Genomic DNA, 17,977 nt, shown 5'->3' with positions numbered 1-17,977 from the left:
GTTACGTTCCGCGCATGCGAGAAATTCTTTAAATCTCTCAGACAATGACAGATTACTTTACTCATCTTCGTTTGTCTTGAAAGATCGTGGTCTTTGTTAAATTTCCATGTTGATTTTTCACAATTAGGCACGATTCAATTTTCGGTTTTCCCTAGTGAGTGTCAAGACTTGTTTATATGATCGTGGCTTAGTATACAGAAATGGATTTAGAATGTTGTTCATAGATGAATTGATATCGATACGTCGATATTGACGTGCGAATGCGTAGATAGGCACATATTTATTTATTTTTTTTTGGTATGCACACATTATAGTTAACCTAGCTTATTAGGTTTATAGCCCATTCTAAAAGATGGTGCTTTGAGAAGAGGATTCCCTATCTTTGTCTAACGAACGCCCGATTTCTATGTTGCTGCTCGCAGTTCTCATATACGCACTCATCTCTCTCATACTTTTATAGCCATTCCCCTTCTGCTTACATATGTGTAATTTACGTGGAACATAACCTATCGTTAAATGCCACGTATTATTTATCTGTCATTTATGTATGTATAGAATGTCTCGAAGATTTTTCTGTTCATCGTGACATCGGCTAATGACCGAAAGAGTAACAATATAGCAAAATTAGTTATTCCAATATATCGACGCTATACTAATATAGCTATAATGGCTTCTTCAAAACGTTTCAAACTCTTGTTTTGCGCTATCGGTATTTTTGTATGTTATTTTCATTTTGGCATGTTGCAAGAGAAGATCACACGAGGACAATATGGAGATGAAAAAAACAGTGAAAAATTTACGTATATGTTTACTTTAGTTTTCTTCCAGTGTCTAATTAATTATTTATTTGCTAAGACTAGTTTATTAACGATCATGAAACAGGGCGAGGACACTACTCCGAAAACTTATTACGCAGTCTCTGCCCTCACGTATTTGCTTGCTATGGTATGCAGTAATATGGCATTACAATTTGTTAGTTATCCAACACAAGTGATTGGAAAAGCTGGTAAACCAATTCCGGTAATGATACTCGGTGTACTGCTGGGGAACAAGGTATTTTGTTTCTTTTTTTTATTGATGTATCGTTTATAGATATATAATCGTCTACCTTGTATTATTATTTCAGGAAAAGATTTGTGGAACTTGTATTATTGTATATATATGTATGATTTTTTGTTTGTCGTTTTTTGTGATACTTTGTTTTTCACAATTAACAATCATATATTTACATATCTTATACATGATTTCTAACAATCAAATACATTATCTTGCAGGTATATCCAGTTAGAAAGTACTTGTTTGTGTTCTTAGTAGTCATTGGTGTAGCTTTGTTTATGTACAAGGATGTCAATCCATTGAAAAAGCATTCCGAGGGACAAACTGCATTTGGAGAATTACTGTTATTACTTTCATTAACGATGGATGGTCTAACTAGCGCTGTGCAGGAAAGAATGAGAGCTGAACACAATTCCAAGTCTGGTCATATGATGTTGAATATGAATGGCTGGTCTGCGATCTTTAGCGGCATTGTCATCATAGCCTCTGGAGAACTTGTCGAATTTATTCAGTTTCTACATAGATACCCTTTTATTATATGGCATATTGCTACCTTTTCTGTAGCAGGAGCATTTGGACAATACTTTATATTTCTTACTGTTGCGGAATTCGGTCCATTGCCATGCTCCATTATAACTACAACTAGAAAATTCTTTACAGTCTTAGGTTCAATACTTATCTTTGGTAATAGTTTGATCTTTAGGCAATGGTTGGGCACGTTTATAGTATTTGCGGGATTGTTTCTAGATGCTATGTATGGTAAAGACAAGTCTACTAGAAAAGATGTAACAAAGTAGCAAACGAACGCGAGCACGTTATCTGAGAGATCCTGACTCTTTGAATAGAAAATGATTTCGAATTCTGAGACTTATATATTCGTCATGTTATGATGAAATACGAGTTTAGGAACATTACACCGTAGACAAATATGTGTGTATCATGGCTTCCTGGTTTCGCTCATTGTACGGTTTTGTACTTATGAATGAAATATTTCAAACGAACGTTCGATAGATTTTGATATACTATACCTTTACGAATATGTACACATATATTCGTTTCTATGGACATGTATATTATACATGTATGTTTGATGCGCGCAGTATGTTTAGGGTTCGTATGAACATATGCGTTATGTCGATCGAAATAGCATGCATTTGCACGCATAGCGTTTCACGTATGTATTTCTTTCGTTTTATCTCCTTACATCAATCTCATTCGATTACTTGTAATTTTTACAAATTCTTTTTACTAATCATATCATTCGTAAACGTCATTTACGGGGAAAAATACGATCAGTATCGTAATTATTAGTGTACGTGATAAAAAAGAAATCGATTATGAAATAAAGGACAAATACAATCATTTGGTATACGATTTAGCATATTTATTCTTCCTAGTCGTATGTATAATTAATCATTTTACTGTCATTTCTGACTGAAATATTTTTGCCAATTTATATAGAGAGCAATATGCATATCTTTACATATGTATATGTAAGTCGATATGGCGAGGTAAGTATATCTTAGTTAAAAAATGTTTAGTTTAATTAAAGAAGCTAACTACTTCGCGCATAGCTGAGCGTATAAAGTGGTTTTAAAATCGGATTTCGTTACTGTTATCGATACTGACGACAACGTCGACGATGGCTAAATAGATAATAACGGCGTTTGAATGAGCTTTAGGAAGGGAGTGTAATCAGTTGAACGTAATGTAACATAAATGCGCAGACTACTTTTCAAAAAGTAGTATTGAGAAACAATATACATAGATCGTAAGAGAACATTCGAAGAGTACATGAAAGACGAGATGAATATATGGTTGTTAAAAAGTTACGCGTGTATCACTGTGCTATCGATATGGTCGCCAGCCTCTTACGCGCTACTTGGAAACGGTAAGTGGTAAATTTACAATTAGAGTAGTTAATTTGATGCATACATATAGTTGTCAATTTGATCGATATACGCGTATAATAGTATACGTTTAAATAGCCTTCTTTGCAACATTCGTCTGTTTGCCTTCTTTACGAACATCGAATCATCAGTGGAACTGGATAGCGCGTAATTCAAAGGGGGAACGATAGAAGAGAGGAATTTTCTGAAAATATCAATTGTCTCGATGTACGCACAAGTTGGCGCGCTCAAATATTCAAAGAGGCATGCGCGTATCAATTCTAGATTAAGGTTTTCAGAGAATTTTACACGACTATATTGTTTGTTATTTCCATTTAAAATATATCCTTTACCTGGAGGAAGAGAAAGAAATTTTTCACTTTTAGAAACGTTCTCGACTTACTTGCCGAATGGAATCGCCGAAGCACGTGACATAAATCAACCGATGCTAACCATTAAAAATAAGGTGGTTGCGAAGCAAGCAACAAGAAGCGATGGACAAGAATCATTCGTATCTCTTAGGATCGAAGAAAAGGAAGAAGAGAAAGAATTTAACTGCACGGATCGTTCTATATTTGATTTTCCCGAGGATTTGTTCACATACAAAGAACGTCGTCACGGGGCCGTAGTGTTGCATACCTTTCTCGGATTATATTGTTTTCTATTGACAGCATTCGTTTGCCATGATTATCTATTACCAGCTATCGACTGCATATGCGTCAGTATGAACATAAGCACCGATGTTGCTGGAGCGACGTTTCTTGCTATGAGCAGTTCCTTCCCCGAATTATTCGTGAATATAATTGGAACGTTCCTAACCGAGTCGGATCTTGGTGTTGGTACTGTTGTCGGTAGCGCCGTATTCGACACGTTTGCAACTCCGGCCTGCGGAGCGTTAACGACTCTTTGCGTAAGTACACGCACATATTTAAAAATATACATATAGTTGAAAATTGTTGTTAGATGATTGCGAGAATGAACGATAATTAAAAGTAAAGTGATCCGCTATATGGATGCCAATATGATGTTAACATCTATCGCACAATTTACACGCGATTATACTCATATCTATATCTTATATATATACATACATATAATATGCGTATACATATACGAAAATAATTTTTGGCGAATGTATTGGCAAATAAATTATCTCACCCATTCAATCTTCTTATAACGATACAGACTTTTAGATAAAAGATGATAAGCATTCTCTTTAAGTATGTATATTTAGATCGATCGTATCGAATACCTATCTCTTTTACTTATCTTCCATTGACCTTGTTAACGTTACACGATTAGTTTTTTCCTGATTATCTTTTTTGTTTCCTATTCACGTGTATCTCTATCCTTGAAGTTTGAAGATTGAAAGGAAACGGTTGTTTCAAAAAACGCAATTTCTAATTCGTCTTTTATTCTTTTCGACTCAGGCGATACCGTTAGAATGGCGAATATTGTCACGAGACTGTGCAATGTATGTGGTATCTATTGGAGCATTGGTAGCAATAATGTGGGATCGTCGGATTCATTGGTACGAAGCCATGATTTTGATAATGTTGTTGTGCATTTACCTAATCTTGCTCTTTTGTGGCAAAGGTATTTGGCGGTGTTGCGGTAAAATCGCTCCTTTTAATTCTAAATCCGCGGCAAAGTGTAAGTAACATTCTCTTTCTCAACTAATTTCCTTTGTTTGTTTGTCCGTTTTGAGAAAATATTGCGAGTCGAATAAGAGAGATATGAAGTAACAATTCGTTGCGATTAATTATAGTGTCTAACGTTGGAGAGAAGTTGCCTCGTAATGGCTCCTACAAACTGCGCTCTCCAGATGATGTTGTTGCAGTCAATCCTAACAAGAACGTAGATATTAAAAAATTGGAAAGCCAACAGCGTGATCTCGAAAATGTTCTAGAAAATTTGGACAAATCGTTGGAACGTTCTGTTTCTGGTATGCATGTACATAAGTATCTGTGTATATGTATATGCGAAGCGGATGAGAAGCATAAGCATATTGTATGTATGTATCGTTTCTGTATATTTATTTGCAGAATATTTATTTACTTGGCCAAGGGAACGAACTATGATTGCAAAATGTTGGTTTATGTTTGGTTGGCCATTGAAATTTTTGCTATATGTAACGATACCAGATGTCAGGATCGAACGATTGAAACGCTGGTATCCATTGACATTCATTATGTGCGTGATTTGGATCGGAATATCTTCTTATTTGGTTTCTTGGATGACGACGGTTGTCGGTGATACAATAGATATCCCGGATTCCATTATGGGTCTTACATTTCTAGCCGCTGGTGGAAATATGCCGGAGCTTGCGTCCATCGTGATTTTAGCCAGACAAGGTAAGATTAATTTTTTTTTTATTTCTTTTGTATCAAAATTTCTTGTTTATTTTGTTGTTACATTTGTTACACTTTGATGAATCAAATCACTGATTGGCGATATGAAATATTGAATGTTTCATATACATCTAGGGGACGGAAATATGGCGATGAGCAATACGTTGGGGGCAAATATTCTCGACATTTTACTTTGCTTGGGCTTACCGTGGACAATAAGTTGTCTAATGAAAGGAAAAGACGTGGAGATCGTATCAGGAGCTATATCCTACAGTGTACTTACAACAGTTGTTTGCATAGTAGTTCTTTATACAGTTATAGCATGTTTCAATTTTAAATTAAACAAAAAAGTAGGAATCATATGTCTGGTGTTATACACAATATTTTTAATATTTGCCATTCTCGTAGAATTGAACGTTTTCTTTTTTGTAAATTTACCAATGTGTCCTCATATCGATGAATTATATTGATTGATTTCGCATATTCTGCACAGTTCGTATAATTTGTTTGCCCATTCTCTGTCCTATCAAATTATAATCGTTAAATTTGTTCATCATCTTATTCACCTCGTTAATTTGAGCAATCTTGACAATTTCGACAATCCCGATAATCTCCTTAATCTTGTTGATGTAGAAACGCAAATAATTTTCTGAAACCGGAAGTATCTTCTGTATATTATCTAGTGCGGCTTCTTTCACGGTTATCAATGACCTTCTATGTTTCTCAATATTCACGTAGATGATCGAAATTTGTCAGTGGTGATGCTTAAAAATCGAAGATGCGACAGGCAGCTACGAATATCAGTAAAGAATAAAACAAGAGAAGGTCTGTACGAACGAATTGGAAATGATTAATAACAATTATATGTGATGATAAAAATATTTTCGAGAATCAACGAATGACTCTGTTTTTGTTTTTTTCGTCAAATTACGATGAGCGCAAAATGGAGAGCAGCGAACATAATCTGTATAACAGCGTTGCGAATACTGAACTTTCGACCGTTCGCGGGGAGACGCGATCTCGAAGAAGCGCGCAAACGGGAGTCGTAAATTCCCGTTACGATTTGACTAATCGACGCCACGAATCGTTCGATCCCTTATTTCGGTTCAGATAATAAGGGTGGTTGAATGAATATAACGCTGATATTAACAGGTTAATGTATATTTTCAACGATCCAATAACTTCAAGCGATACAAGGCTACGTATGTGGAATGACAAACTACGAATGAGTACGACCTGAGACTCGTTTCGTGTTGATGACTGTGATGATGTATCTTCTGTCGATTGGCTGTCTTCGAGTTATCGATTCTCTTGACTTGATTTCTGACTCTTGCTGTTCCTTGAACTGTGTTTTAACTCGAGCTAGTTTTAGCTGTTACTGATGAGCTTCAACTGTTACTTGAATGCTACTGTGGAACAAGTCTAGAGATCAAGTATAGAGATGAGGTTCAGAGCACAAGTTGACTGTTCTGTAGTCGTGAGAACAAGTATAGAGATGAAGTGACTGCTCTGTAGTTATGAGAACAAGTGAAGTTCGTCCTTGTGTAATTACTGAAGAAAGCTCGGAGTGGGTGTCTTTGTTGTATGAAGAAAGCGGATTCGTTGCTCACACTTTTCGTTAGGAAAGTGAGGGTAACGATCCGCGATGCCCATTGGTTATGACCAACGTTAGGGATGAAGATAGGAGAGCCTCCTACCAACGTGGCTCATGGGCGACATTGTTAATGGGAAAAGCCTGTTTTTTCGTTAGACAAATATCCGCTTTCTCCGTAATTTGTAAGAACGTGCAATAAACCTAAGGACTGTTCCAAGTACCAGTCATGAACCGAAAATACTTGCAGGAATAAAGGTTCCTGCTAACTAATAAGAGTCAGTTTATGGTGGGGCCTTAGGTTTATTGAGGGTCTATGTAATGGTGCTTGGGCCTTGAGGATCAGACAATGAAGGACGTCGCACTGTCCATCTCACGCGACGTAACAAATACTACTGCTCCACCTTCAGGCCGTTTTTATGAGCCACTACTCGCTTACCGTTCAACGAAAGTAGATGACGTTACAATATGTAAGTTATACACAATATATACGTTATATATATGTCGGGTTTGCATTAGAATTAGAGTTAGGGGCGTGAAACGAATCTTCGTTCGGATTACACGTTGTCGTTATGCAATAGAGAAGACATTGACTAGTGCATATACGATTATTATAGAATTCGACAAGTAACCGTGGTAATTAGATACTCGAGAAACTAATGACAATGATCCTAGGTTCAATAACGAATCCGCGGTCAACGGGATGATAGATGAACATGCTCACAATATCTAAGTCGGACTCTTTGTTAAAACGTGGAATATCCACCGAGCGTACAGACACTAAATAACTCGCTAATACGACCTCACGAGAGAATGACTTTCCGTCCCGATGATGCCACAGAGGAAAACTATGATGGGGTGTGTCTAAGGACACGAGATCATCGGATTCGTCGAGGATAACCTTCGTTCGGAAAGTAAAGGAAATTAACGTTGCTGATAATTGGCCAATCTCCATATCGGTGGTTAGAAAAAGATGCTAGCTGCCCTCGAGGGAAAGTTGCTAGTGGGAGACGTCGTTCGATGAAAAATAGATCTCCCCTATTTTCCTGTAGTTGGGACAAAGACTGTTTGTCTGTTTGAAGGACTTTAGATAACTAGATCTTAGTGTTTATAACAGCCCTCGGGCTAGCTGATCACGTACTGTGGAGACGCGTCGGCATCTGGTAACCATCATACCCGAAGAATAGGATCTGCGTGTGGCGAGCCACGGGACAGAAACCGTTGGAATGTTTACTGGTCGCGTGCCTCTACAAATGTTTCTTTTAAGGAGAGCTATAAAATTATTCCGTACCTTTGTTAGACAAAGCGTTCATCCCGTGACCGCGGCTATGTTCGGCGACTGGCTGTCGCCTCGAGCCCAAATCACAAATCACAAATCTCGAACAAATAAAATCGGATCGAATGACGACAATTGTTTAATCACGCCTATGATAGAATCTAGATTACGGTGTTAAGGGATTTTCCCGAAGTTCCAAAGGGAAGGATCCGATGTCCTTCCATCTCCGATATACATTAATTGTTTAAGCGGAAAAATTCCAAAAAATCAATGGACCTTAAACAAAGAATGTGAATAATAAGGGGAAGATGAGGAGTGGCATGGTAATTATTGAAGTTAATAAGATGATTGGAATGACTTTAAGTTTATAGAATCATGATACAAGCAACTTAGTTGGCACGAAGAAAGTATCGTTGTAGATGCAATTGTTTCCTCCGTTTATGATGTGCGCGGAGATACATAGTTGAAGTGTGCCTAGGGAAGGATTTGGGCGCCCTTATAAGATGGTATTGAACAAACTCCGTCCATGGGCGCCTCCCTTAACGGAGAGCATGGACCCTCGGTTCCTGGAGGAGGTAGTCGGCACCCTGTTCCCGGGAGCAGCGAACGAGGGAGATGGCAGCCTTACCGAAGAGGAGGAGCAGGAGCCTCAACCGCCGGAAGAAGAACCACGTGTCACCGCGGGAAGTTGGAGCCCGGAATCGAGGGTCACCGAGGAAGAACTGGCCGGGGCCGTCGGGGTGATCGGAGCGCGGAAAGCTCCGGGTTCCGAAGGACGTCGCCGGGGTCTTGGGTCCGAGACTAATGCGTCTGTTCGACGGATGCCAGTCTCGAGATGAATTCCCCGCTTCGTGGAAGGAGGGGCGTATGGTCCTGCTGCCGAAGCCGGGGTGCTCCTCGGACTCGCCTTCCGCCTTCCGGCCTGTGTGCCTTTTAGACGAGGTGGGCAAGCTGCTGGAGAGAGTAGTGGCTGCCCGCCTGGAGTCGCATTTGTCCCAGAATGTGCCCGGACTGCACGACGGCCAGTTCGGTTTCCGGAGAGGGCGGTCTATGACCGACACTGTCGCCCGTGTGCGCTCCCTTGTCGAGGGAGCCGAGCGGCATGGTTACGTGGCGCTGGCCGTGTCGCTGGACGTGGTCAACTGGGACAGGATATGCCGGGCCCTCGAATTTCATCGGGTGCCCGCGTACCTGCGGGGTGTGATCCGGGCGTTCCTCCGGGACCGGAGTATCGTCTACACCGTCCGGGGCGGAGGGGTGACCGAGAGGGCTGTACATTGCGGGGTCCCGCAGGGTTCGGTGTTGGGTCCGTTACTGTGGAACATCGCGTACAACGCAATGCTTCGGACGCCGGTGCCTCCGAACTCGGTACTGGCGTGCTACGCCGACGACACGTTGGTGCTGGTCTGGGGCACGGCATGGGGTAGAATCGTCCGCCTGGCGGAGCTGGCGGTGGCCTGCGTGGTCACCGAGATCAAGGGATTGGGACTGAGGGTGTCCCCTGAGAAGTCTGAGGCAATGTGGTTTTGCCGCAAGGCCGATCACGCGACGCCTCCAGCGGGTTATCGCCTGAGGTTGGAGGGGGCTGAGATCAGGGTCGGAACCAGCATGAAATATCTGGGCCTGACCCTCAACAGCCACTGGACCTTCGGCGCTCACTTCGAGCGCCTGGCACCGTCTGTTGAGGCGGCGGCGAACGCCTTAGGACGTTTGCTGCCTCGGCTGGCCGAGCCCGACGTCGGAGTGCGCCGGATGTACGCCGGCGTGGTGCGATCGAGGCTCCTCTACGGAGCTCCGATCTGGGCGGAGGATCTGATGACCAACCGTTGCAGTCTCCTAGCGGTCAGGAGGCTGCACAGGACGATCGCCATCAAGGTAGTGAGGGGCTTCCGCACCATTTCGGCGGCAGCAGCTGCGGTGCTGGCCGGGTTTCCCCCGTTCGAATTGCAGACCCTGAGGTGTCACGAGATTTATCTCCACACTCGGGGCCAGTCGGGCGGGATGGGCCCGGTGGGCGCCGACGTCAGGGTTCGGCCTCGGCGGGCTTTGCTTGACAGATGGCGCGCCAACCTCGACACGAGAGCGGGTGCGCCGGGGATAAGGGTCCTCGGGGCCGTCCTTCCAAACTGGGACGTTTGGTTGGACGGCGGCGGGCCTCCCCTGACCTATAGGGTGACGCAGGTGCTCACCGGACACGGTTGCTTCGGTGAGTATCTGCACCGAATCGAGAAGGAGGCGACCGCGCGCTGCCACCACTGCGATGCGAGCGTGGATTCAGCGCAGCACACGCTGGAACACTGCCCGGCGTGTAAATTCCTTTACAAGAAATTGGATAACGAATGTCTTGTCGGAGCCTTTTTCGAACTGGACGATGTTAAATAAGAAGTTTGAGATGTGGAGATTGACAGAAGTAACAGAGTTTGGGGACAATGAAGAGCCGCTAGCGACAGTGGCGGAAGACATGGAAGCTCGCGCTAGGAGCAAATGAATTGGCGGAAACCTCTTCGTCCATAGCAGATGTGCAAAAGATGTAAAGCTTCAAATGTACAGAGCACTCGCCTGGTTTTCGTCATTCGTCGGAGGACAATTGAGGGTTCTATAAATTAATCTCTCTTACTGTGTTGTAGATTAGCAGGCCCCAACGGTTTTGCGGTTGCGGCGTCTAGGATATTCCAGCAATTTTTTGTTGAATTGTCAACGCGGACGAACGAATAAGATTTCCCTATACGTATTCTAAACGTAAACCTGAGTAAACCGTGGCACTTTGGAAAAATCGGAGCGTATTTATATAAACTACAGATTATATTTCCTTGAAGTTCGCTTACAAATGTACCAATAATTGGATTTGATTGTATAGGATTTATAGGAGGAATTTAAGAAGTGCTTGGGACGCAGGCAATGTTCTCGCTGGAAAGGATTTTGAACTTATTACTATTGCGATCGGGACTACTGGAAGCTAGACTCGTGGCTTGGAATGGAAAAGTGAGGGTGTCGGGGGGAGGGGGAGGTGGAAAAGGCAATGCAAGAAGACGTTTGTATGTTTTTAAAGCATAAACATCATGACCTAATAGTCTTTGATGCGTAGAATTTAAAAATACAAGTCTTACCTTTAGGAATACCCTGGTTCAAAAGCTATGTGTGTACAAAGTTGAGCGTTTTTAGCGTATTTTACAGATTAGTATGACGCCATGTCGACGACTATTCATCATCTGATTGATCCGCACAGACGACCGCACAGACTACCGTAACCGGTTGCTTTACGGCGTCCTGAGAATAAAGATTAACTCAAACCTAATCCAATATCCACGATTCAAAATTCGGCCGCAAAGTGGTCGCGACCCACGTGTTTCTGTCTACAACCAGTGACTCTATTCACTGGACGAATCATGGACAGAAGCCAATATGCAGTTAAAGTAATCTGTGAAATACACGATTGTACTGTCAAATTTCTGCACGTATAATTTTTGAACCGCTGAATTTCTAAAATTAAGGCTTGTTTATTTTTTAATAAACCGGCCTCACAAACTATTAAAGTTTTGGATTCTGTACGCCAAAAACTATGAAGTGACACACAAAAAGGTGATAATTGGATAAACTTAAATAAATTGTTAAATTAAACATCTAATAGGATGCAAAAATTATTGATATCTTTTTTGTAATCTTGTTGTTTTCGAGGTATTTTGACCTAAAATCAAGTCTTAAGATGTGGAATACTCTGGTTCAAAAGTTATACGTATATCAAGTCAAGCATTTTTAGCGTATTTGACAGGTTACTTTGAAGTCATACGGGCTTCTAGCCATATTCTGATTGGTCGATACTGGTGAGCATCGAAACGTGTTCCATTTCTACTTCCCTTATTGAAAAACACATTGCCTGCGAATTGCTTCCATTAATGTTTGTATGACATCGATTTGATGCACTTTGTAATATCGCCACCACAGAAGTTCGCATAGACGGCATAGCAAAGTCATCGTTGTCAATGCGGCCTTCTCTTCGAATCCAGTTCTTTCTCTGCCATCTATTTAGCTTCCTTCTATATGTATTAATTGAAGTATATAAGAACTACCCAAAGCAAAAAATATATAAGTCCAACTCAACGCTTACTTGATCGCCTTATCCAAAGGCAAGCAGATTTGATCAAGAAATGGGTTAATCGTATTATATTTACACATTGTCTACATTTGACGCCGTTAATGGGACATCGAAATTATTCGGTCCCTGCGGTTCTGAGTCATAAATTTATGTCAGCAATAATCATCAGCTTTCGAAGTTTGCGCCACTGTTTATTGCTACGTAAAGGACTATTCTCTCGCAACCAAATAAATGACAGCTGCTTCTTTTGAGGCGGTTAAGCTATATAAATTCTATTTTGTTATAGCCATTATTTTTAAAGAAAACATAATAAAATAAAAGTTAAAACACGAAGAAACAAAAAACAGAGCAAAACAAAATAAAAAACGCGAAAAAAGAAAAACAAGATAGAAGAAACGAAACGAAACGAAACGAAAAAGAATTTGAAGAAAGAACCTGGCTTCTAAAAACGTAACTAAATTCTTCGAATGCACTGGAATAACTATTACCTGCAGGCAACTTGAAGCATTGTTGAGACGAAAAATTAAACATATACAAAACATATGCGGTTAGGAGCATTTGATTCACAGCTCCAAAATGGTCGCCAACTACGTGCTTCTATCTATAGCCAGCGACTCTGTTCATTGGACGAATCATGGTTAGAAGTCAATATAGCGTCAAAGCCATTTTTTTTGTTCCCTAAAGCAAGGTTTAGCTACATCATGGAGAGTTGTCGCCTTCATCGATTCAGAGCATAAAACAGAATTTAAGAAACTATTCCAAACTTTTCGAATCTCCAGATTTAGGACATTTTCTGGTTCACTGGAGGGATCTATCGCCCAGTGGAATATAAAATCATAAGATAATGGACAAAGAACGACGAAGGGTGGTTGTCTAATTAGGTAGCAACAAAGTGTTGTCTTCTGCGTAACGGCGAACGGACAACATAGATTGAATTGTGTGTTTAAATGCAACTGACTATTCAGACGTGGAACATGTTCTGACATGCTCGCCAAACGCTGTCTGTTGCGTGTCGCATGCGGAAAACGAAACAAGCTGGCATTGCGACACAATATTTAGTATCAGTGTGTATCGTGCAACGTGTCAAATATACGTAAAACACTCATAAAGCCAAGATCCCACTTCGATGGAGAAAATGCGATGTGCAACATACGGCGTGTAAAACGCCCGTGTAATCTTAGCGTAAGAGTAATCAGGCGTCTTGAATTAACGACAGTGTAGCGCAGTTTGAATTGTATAATTATGAAATATATATATGTCGGATTAACATTAGAATTTAAGGCGCGTAGCGATTCTTCGTTTGAATTAGCCATCGTTTTACAAAACAGAGATTATATTTACGCGTATATACAAAATTTTACAAAATATTATGAATGTTGAGTTTAATGAATAATAAGATTAACAAACAATAAGTTTAACTAATGGTTAGATTAACGAATAATAAGTTTAACGAATAATAAGTTTAACGAATAATGAGATTAACGAATAATAGGTTTTACGAATAATAAGTTTAACGAATAATGAATTTAATAAACGCTATTAACAATGTTCTTGGGTTCAAACGAATCCACGGTCAACGGGATAATTCTTTACTATTCGTAGAATAATTTTAGACACAAAAATACGATTGCTGAGACGCTCGGTAAACTGCTCGATGTATCACTTTCCAAGGCGATCACACGAATGAATGATCTGATGAAAATCTTTCTCGCTGTACGACTGCATTTGTTTGTTATATGCTCGCTGGAAGCATCGAGAAGGTTCCAATCGCCGTTGCTAGGCGGTTTCTGCCAAAAGTTTGTTGTATACTCTTTGGAAGCATCGAGAAAGTTCCAAACGCCGTTGCTAGGCAGTTTCCGTCTGGAGTTTGATTCTTAATACAACGTGTGTCCCATTATATCGATATCTCCAAAGTACAATCCTATGTGGCCAGGCTCGTTCTTGAGGCCGTATGCCGTCACAACCACATTTCTAGGGAGAACTATACAACCGCTCCACACCTTCGTCAGGCAAAACATTTATCCCGTGACCGTGGCTACGTTCGGCGACCAGTTGTCACCACGAACCCAATTTTGCTATCACAAATCTCGAACAATTACAATCAGATCGAATGACAACAATTGCTTAATTACAGCTATGATAAAATCTAAGCTAAAGCATTAGATGATTTTTCCTAAAATTGCAAAGGGAAGGCTCCGGTTTTTCCTTTCATCTTCGACATATATATATGTAGAATATTGTGGAACTTATATTTTGTACAATATTTTTGGTAATTGTTTACCTCAATGGATACCACGCCTATGATCTTGATCTTCACATATGTTAAAGAAATTATTCTGAGTAACTTTTTTTTTAATAATTTAATCGGCTGCCTCGCACAGTTTCCAAGATATTTACAAAAAACTATTACTACTACTTCATTGAATCTTGGTTACACGTCCGTAGCAGTGTATGCGTCAGTATATCAAATGTGATATATTGACATCATGCATGCTATACTGACAACATGGGTAATAACCAGCTTCTTCACAACGGCTGGATTGATCAGTATGTATCTTCATTTTCCTGGCATAAGGGTTGATGTAGATTTTAATAGCGGCTGCCAATGCATATGATATTTGTGCGTTCAAAAGATCTTTTTGCATTGCTTGTTTTTCGTTTCGAACAACCTATTCCACTTACTGTTTACAGCTGAGAGAACCTCAGCATCAGTTGTTTGAAAAAATTCGCCCGTTATAAAGATTGTTTGCAGGCCACCGTGATGTAGTATAGGCAAGATTCAATATAATAGTAACAACAGCTTTTTGCAAATATGTTAGTTTTTAAGTTATTAAGAAATTAGAAATATTAAGAAATTAAGTTATTAAGTTATTAAGAAAAGTTATTCGGAATCATGTCCTTAACAACGTGTATGAAAATCAAGATCATCGGCATGGTGTTTCTTAAGGTAAATAATTACCATATATTTAATAAAGAATAATTTATTTTTGTACTCGAGGTATGTAAATTAATTTCATGATAAAAAATAATTATGCAATGAATCAAGCAATGGATTAATTTAATCGAATCTGCCTTACATAATCATTTCTTTGGTTTCTATTCTAAAACCGTCTTTCATTTGCTCAAAGTATTTCTGTTTCTTAAAGGTATCATAAACTATTTCATTGGCTACTATTTGCAATTTACACTTTGCACTGCCTCCTTTGCTCATCTCTCCTCCGTCTCTTTCTCCTTTTTTCTCCTCTGTACCTTTTTTAGCCATTTAATTAGTATTTCTTCCACTCTCAAGTTTGTTCTACGAATTTCTTCGTACATCTTCCAGTGTTTAAATGTCTCATTTGCTGGTTTCACAAAATAAACACCTGTTTTCTTCTTCAACTCAATCAAAATCTACATGAGTTCTCCAAGCTGCCGCGCTTTACTCTTGCCAATATCTTTTGTTTCCTCTTCTTTTTCTACGTTAGATATTTTCGTAAACTTCCTGTCGTTATTCTTCTGTATTTCCTACTGTATCTAGGTAAATCGTTATATTCTGTTCCATTGTTTTTGTCTTTTTACACCTTTTTCCTCTTCCTTAGGATCTCTCCTACGTCCATTCCTTTCTTCTATAATTGTTCTACTTCTTCTTCGCTGTACCCGCATTCTTCGAAGTGCCCTAACCTTTCTTTGAGTCTTTTACTACCTCCTTTCTTCCTCCTTTTTTCAGGAAGGATGTTTCTTTTTTTTAGGAAGACTTTTTGCTACATTCTCCTGTATTTTTCTGTCTTTTCGTCCAAACCTTCCTTTCCAATCGTTTCAAGTTCTGTTTCTTCCGTCCTATACGCCAGAACCCCTACTACGAGACTGTTAAATATCTTCATTCTCCTCTTGTGATCATCCCTAAAAAGCCTCTCTTCAATTTTCCTCAAAATTGCCTCATGATTATGTTAGCCTTCCTTGCGAAATTTCTAACACGTTCATTGACTTTAAGTACATATCCTAAGTATTTAAACTGCTTAATCTCTCTTTCTAAAGACTACGATATCCGATTTATCCGCTTTCAAGACCAGCTCTTTTTTTTATCCAACTTACTTTACAAAGTACTTAACAAGTTTTCTTATTCTTTACTGTATTATATGAATATTATAACGTAGCATGGCAGATGAAGAAGGTAACGAGACAAAGGAGGATGCAATGAAATAATGCATAGGGTAACGTGTTTCTTTTATTTATAATTCTTTCAAAATAGTCCCCTAAATACTTGATACATTGCTTAGAACGTTCGTATAAGATTTCGAAAGACTTTGAGAAAATGTTCCGTCTTATGAAAATGTGTGTGTGTGTGTATTTTACATTTTTTGGAGCATTAAATTATTTATTGAATGAAACGCCGCGCTGTTTTTTTCCATTTCACAAATTTACGATCGTGGTTTCGGGAAAAGAAGAAGGAAGTCGGTAGAAGAAGATAGAAGGTAGATCGAAGATCACAAGATAGTGATCGGAGTAATGATCAAACCCCTTTTGGCCCCTATAATTTTAGGGTTTTCGTCGTTGAGAAATACGTTGAGAAAATATGTATACCCGCGGAGGACAAGTTATATACATTATATGTGACTGGTAATGCCATCTAGATGAAATTTTCGTGCATATTATTTCTTTATTGACAAAATAGTTGACCAAAAAGTACGTTCGTATTGAACACTTTTATTCGAATTCGATCTCATTGTATTTCGACGGTTGTATCATAAATTAATATAGAAATATAGATAGGTAGATGCGTACTCGTATTATCGACAATTTAAAAAGATGCTACAGCTTCGCAAGAGCGGTTATTCTTTTTTCGTGTCAGTACTTAGAATTATGCAACACGCACATGACACAGTTATACGAATATTGCCTACATATACACGTGTCCTATTCAGCTTCGATTGTTTAATCGACTGTCGCGATTCTATGTACGTAGTCGGGTTCGATTCAATTTGATGCGATTCGATTCGATTATGTATTCGTGGCCATTCTTACTGATCGTCGATTAAATCAACTTACGAACTCCATCCATAATAGTAAATGGAAGACCAATCGATTTAATCACAGTCCGATCGATTTTTCGTTGGGATTAATACAATTCTTTATGCTTTCGCGATTTCTGATTAAACAATAACAATTAGCCGCGTAAACGAAGATAATTCGATAACGTGTATACTATTTGACTGGATAAGATAACCAATGACCGACTATGTACACTATATAGTGTATACATGCAAGTATATATATGACAATCATGCGCATGAAATTCGTTTCGAATATTCGCATCTTTGATCGTCGATAACGGGTCAATGATAATGACGGTATCGTAATTGTCCTACCGATTTCTCGTACACATTTCCTACCTATCTATCTACAAGGCGCGCGAATAAAATTTTTAAAATCTTACATTTTAAACGAGTAACAATCTCGGACACAATCTCTCTTAATTCGTTCAATGAACGAACGAAGTAACGAACGAACAATCTTGATTCGAACGTAACGCGATCAAGCGATGAAAAACATCCGCAAAGGATCAAGATTGTCTATTCATTGAACATTTTCCATTTGACTCGTAATTAATCGTATCATCGCCGTTTCTGTATCGCTTCTACTCTCCGACCTCTTTCTTTACCTATCCTTCCTTTTTCTTCTCTTCCCCTACTTTCTTTGCCTCCCAGCCCTGTCCATACCTAATCGTTCTCTCATTGCTAATCG

General features: G+C 39.6%; 2 protein-coding genes across 3 annotated transcripts; both read left to right on the top strand.

Moving 5' to 3' along the window:
* The first annotated feature begins 447 nt into the window (after positions 1 to 447).
* On the top strand, positions 448 to 2,427 carry LOC117238492 (solute carrier family 35 member B1). The gene is made up of 2 exons (XM_033503433.1): positions 448 to 1,053; positions 1,275 to 2,427. The coding sequence occupies exons 1-2, from the start codon at positions 667 to 669 to the stop codon at positions 1,851 to 1,853; spliced, it is 966 nt and encodes a 321-aa protein (XP_033359324.1). The 5' UTR covers positions 448 to 666; the 3' UTR covers positions 1,854 to 2,427.
* A 403-nt stretch (positions 2,428 to 2,830) lies between these two features.
* On the top strand, positions 2,831 to 5,779 carry LOC117238489 (sodium/potassium/calcium exchanger 3-like). 2 transcript variants are annotated; one of them, XM_033503425.1, is made up of 7 exons: positions 2,831 to 2,947; positions 3,098 to 3,173; positions 3,332 to 3,855; positions 4,376 to 4,598; positions 4,714 to 4,890; positions 4,991 to 5,299; positions 5,432 to 5,779. In XM_033503425.1, exons 3-7 carry the CDS (start codon positions 3,391 to 3,393, stop codon positions 5,764 to 5,766), a joined length of 1,509 nt encoding a protein of 502 aa, XP_033359316.1. In that variant the 5' UTR covers positions 2,831 to 2,947; positions 3,098 to 3,173; positions 3,332 to 3,390; the 3' UTR covers positions 5,767 to 5,779. The 2 variants fall into 2 exon arrangements, with proteins under 2 accessions (XP_033359316.1, XP_033359315.1); XM_033503424.1 differs by lacking the exon at positions 3,098 to 3,173 and having other exon boundaries at positions 2,851 to 2,947.
* The last annotated feature ends 12,198 nt before the right edge of the window (positions 5,780 to 17,977 follow it).

This window comes from Bombus vosnesenskii, unplaced genomic scaffold (assembly GCF_011952255.1).
Source record: "Bombus vosnesenskii isolate JDL3184/JDL3185 unplaced genomic scaffold, Bvos_JDL3184-5_v1.1 scf7180000013512, whole genome shotgun sequence".
Taxonomy (NCBI): Eukaryota; Metazoa; Arthropoda; class Insecta; order Hymenoptera; family Apidae; genus Bombus; species Bombus vosnesenskii.
This window is presented reverse-complemented; position numbering and strand designations above follow the sequence as displayed.

Excerpts from the sequence above, each read along its gene's own strand:
- LOC117238492 (XM_033503433.1), top strand. The coding sequence starts at position 667 with ATGGCTTCTTCAAAACGTTTCAAACTCTTGTTTTGCGCTATCGGTATT. Across the intron at positions 1,054-1,274 it reads GTGTACTGCTGGGGAACAAG|GTATATCCAGTTAGAAAGTA; the intron begins GTATTTTGTTTC and ends ATTATCTTGCAG.
- LOC117238489 (XM_033503424.1), top strand. The coding sequence starts at position 2,851 with ATGAAAGACGAGATGAATATATGGTTGTTAAAAAGTTACGCGTGTATC. Across the intron at positions 2,948-3,331 it reads TTACGCGCTACTTGGAAACG|AAACGTTCTCGACTTACTTG; the intron begins GTAAGTGGTAAA and ends TTTCACTTTTAG. Across the intron at positions 4,599-4,713 it reads TTCTAAATCCGCGGCAAAGT|TGTCTAACGTTGGAGAGAAG; the intron begins GTAAGTAACATT and ends GATTAATTATAG.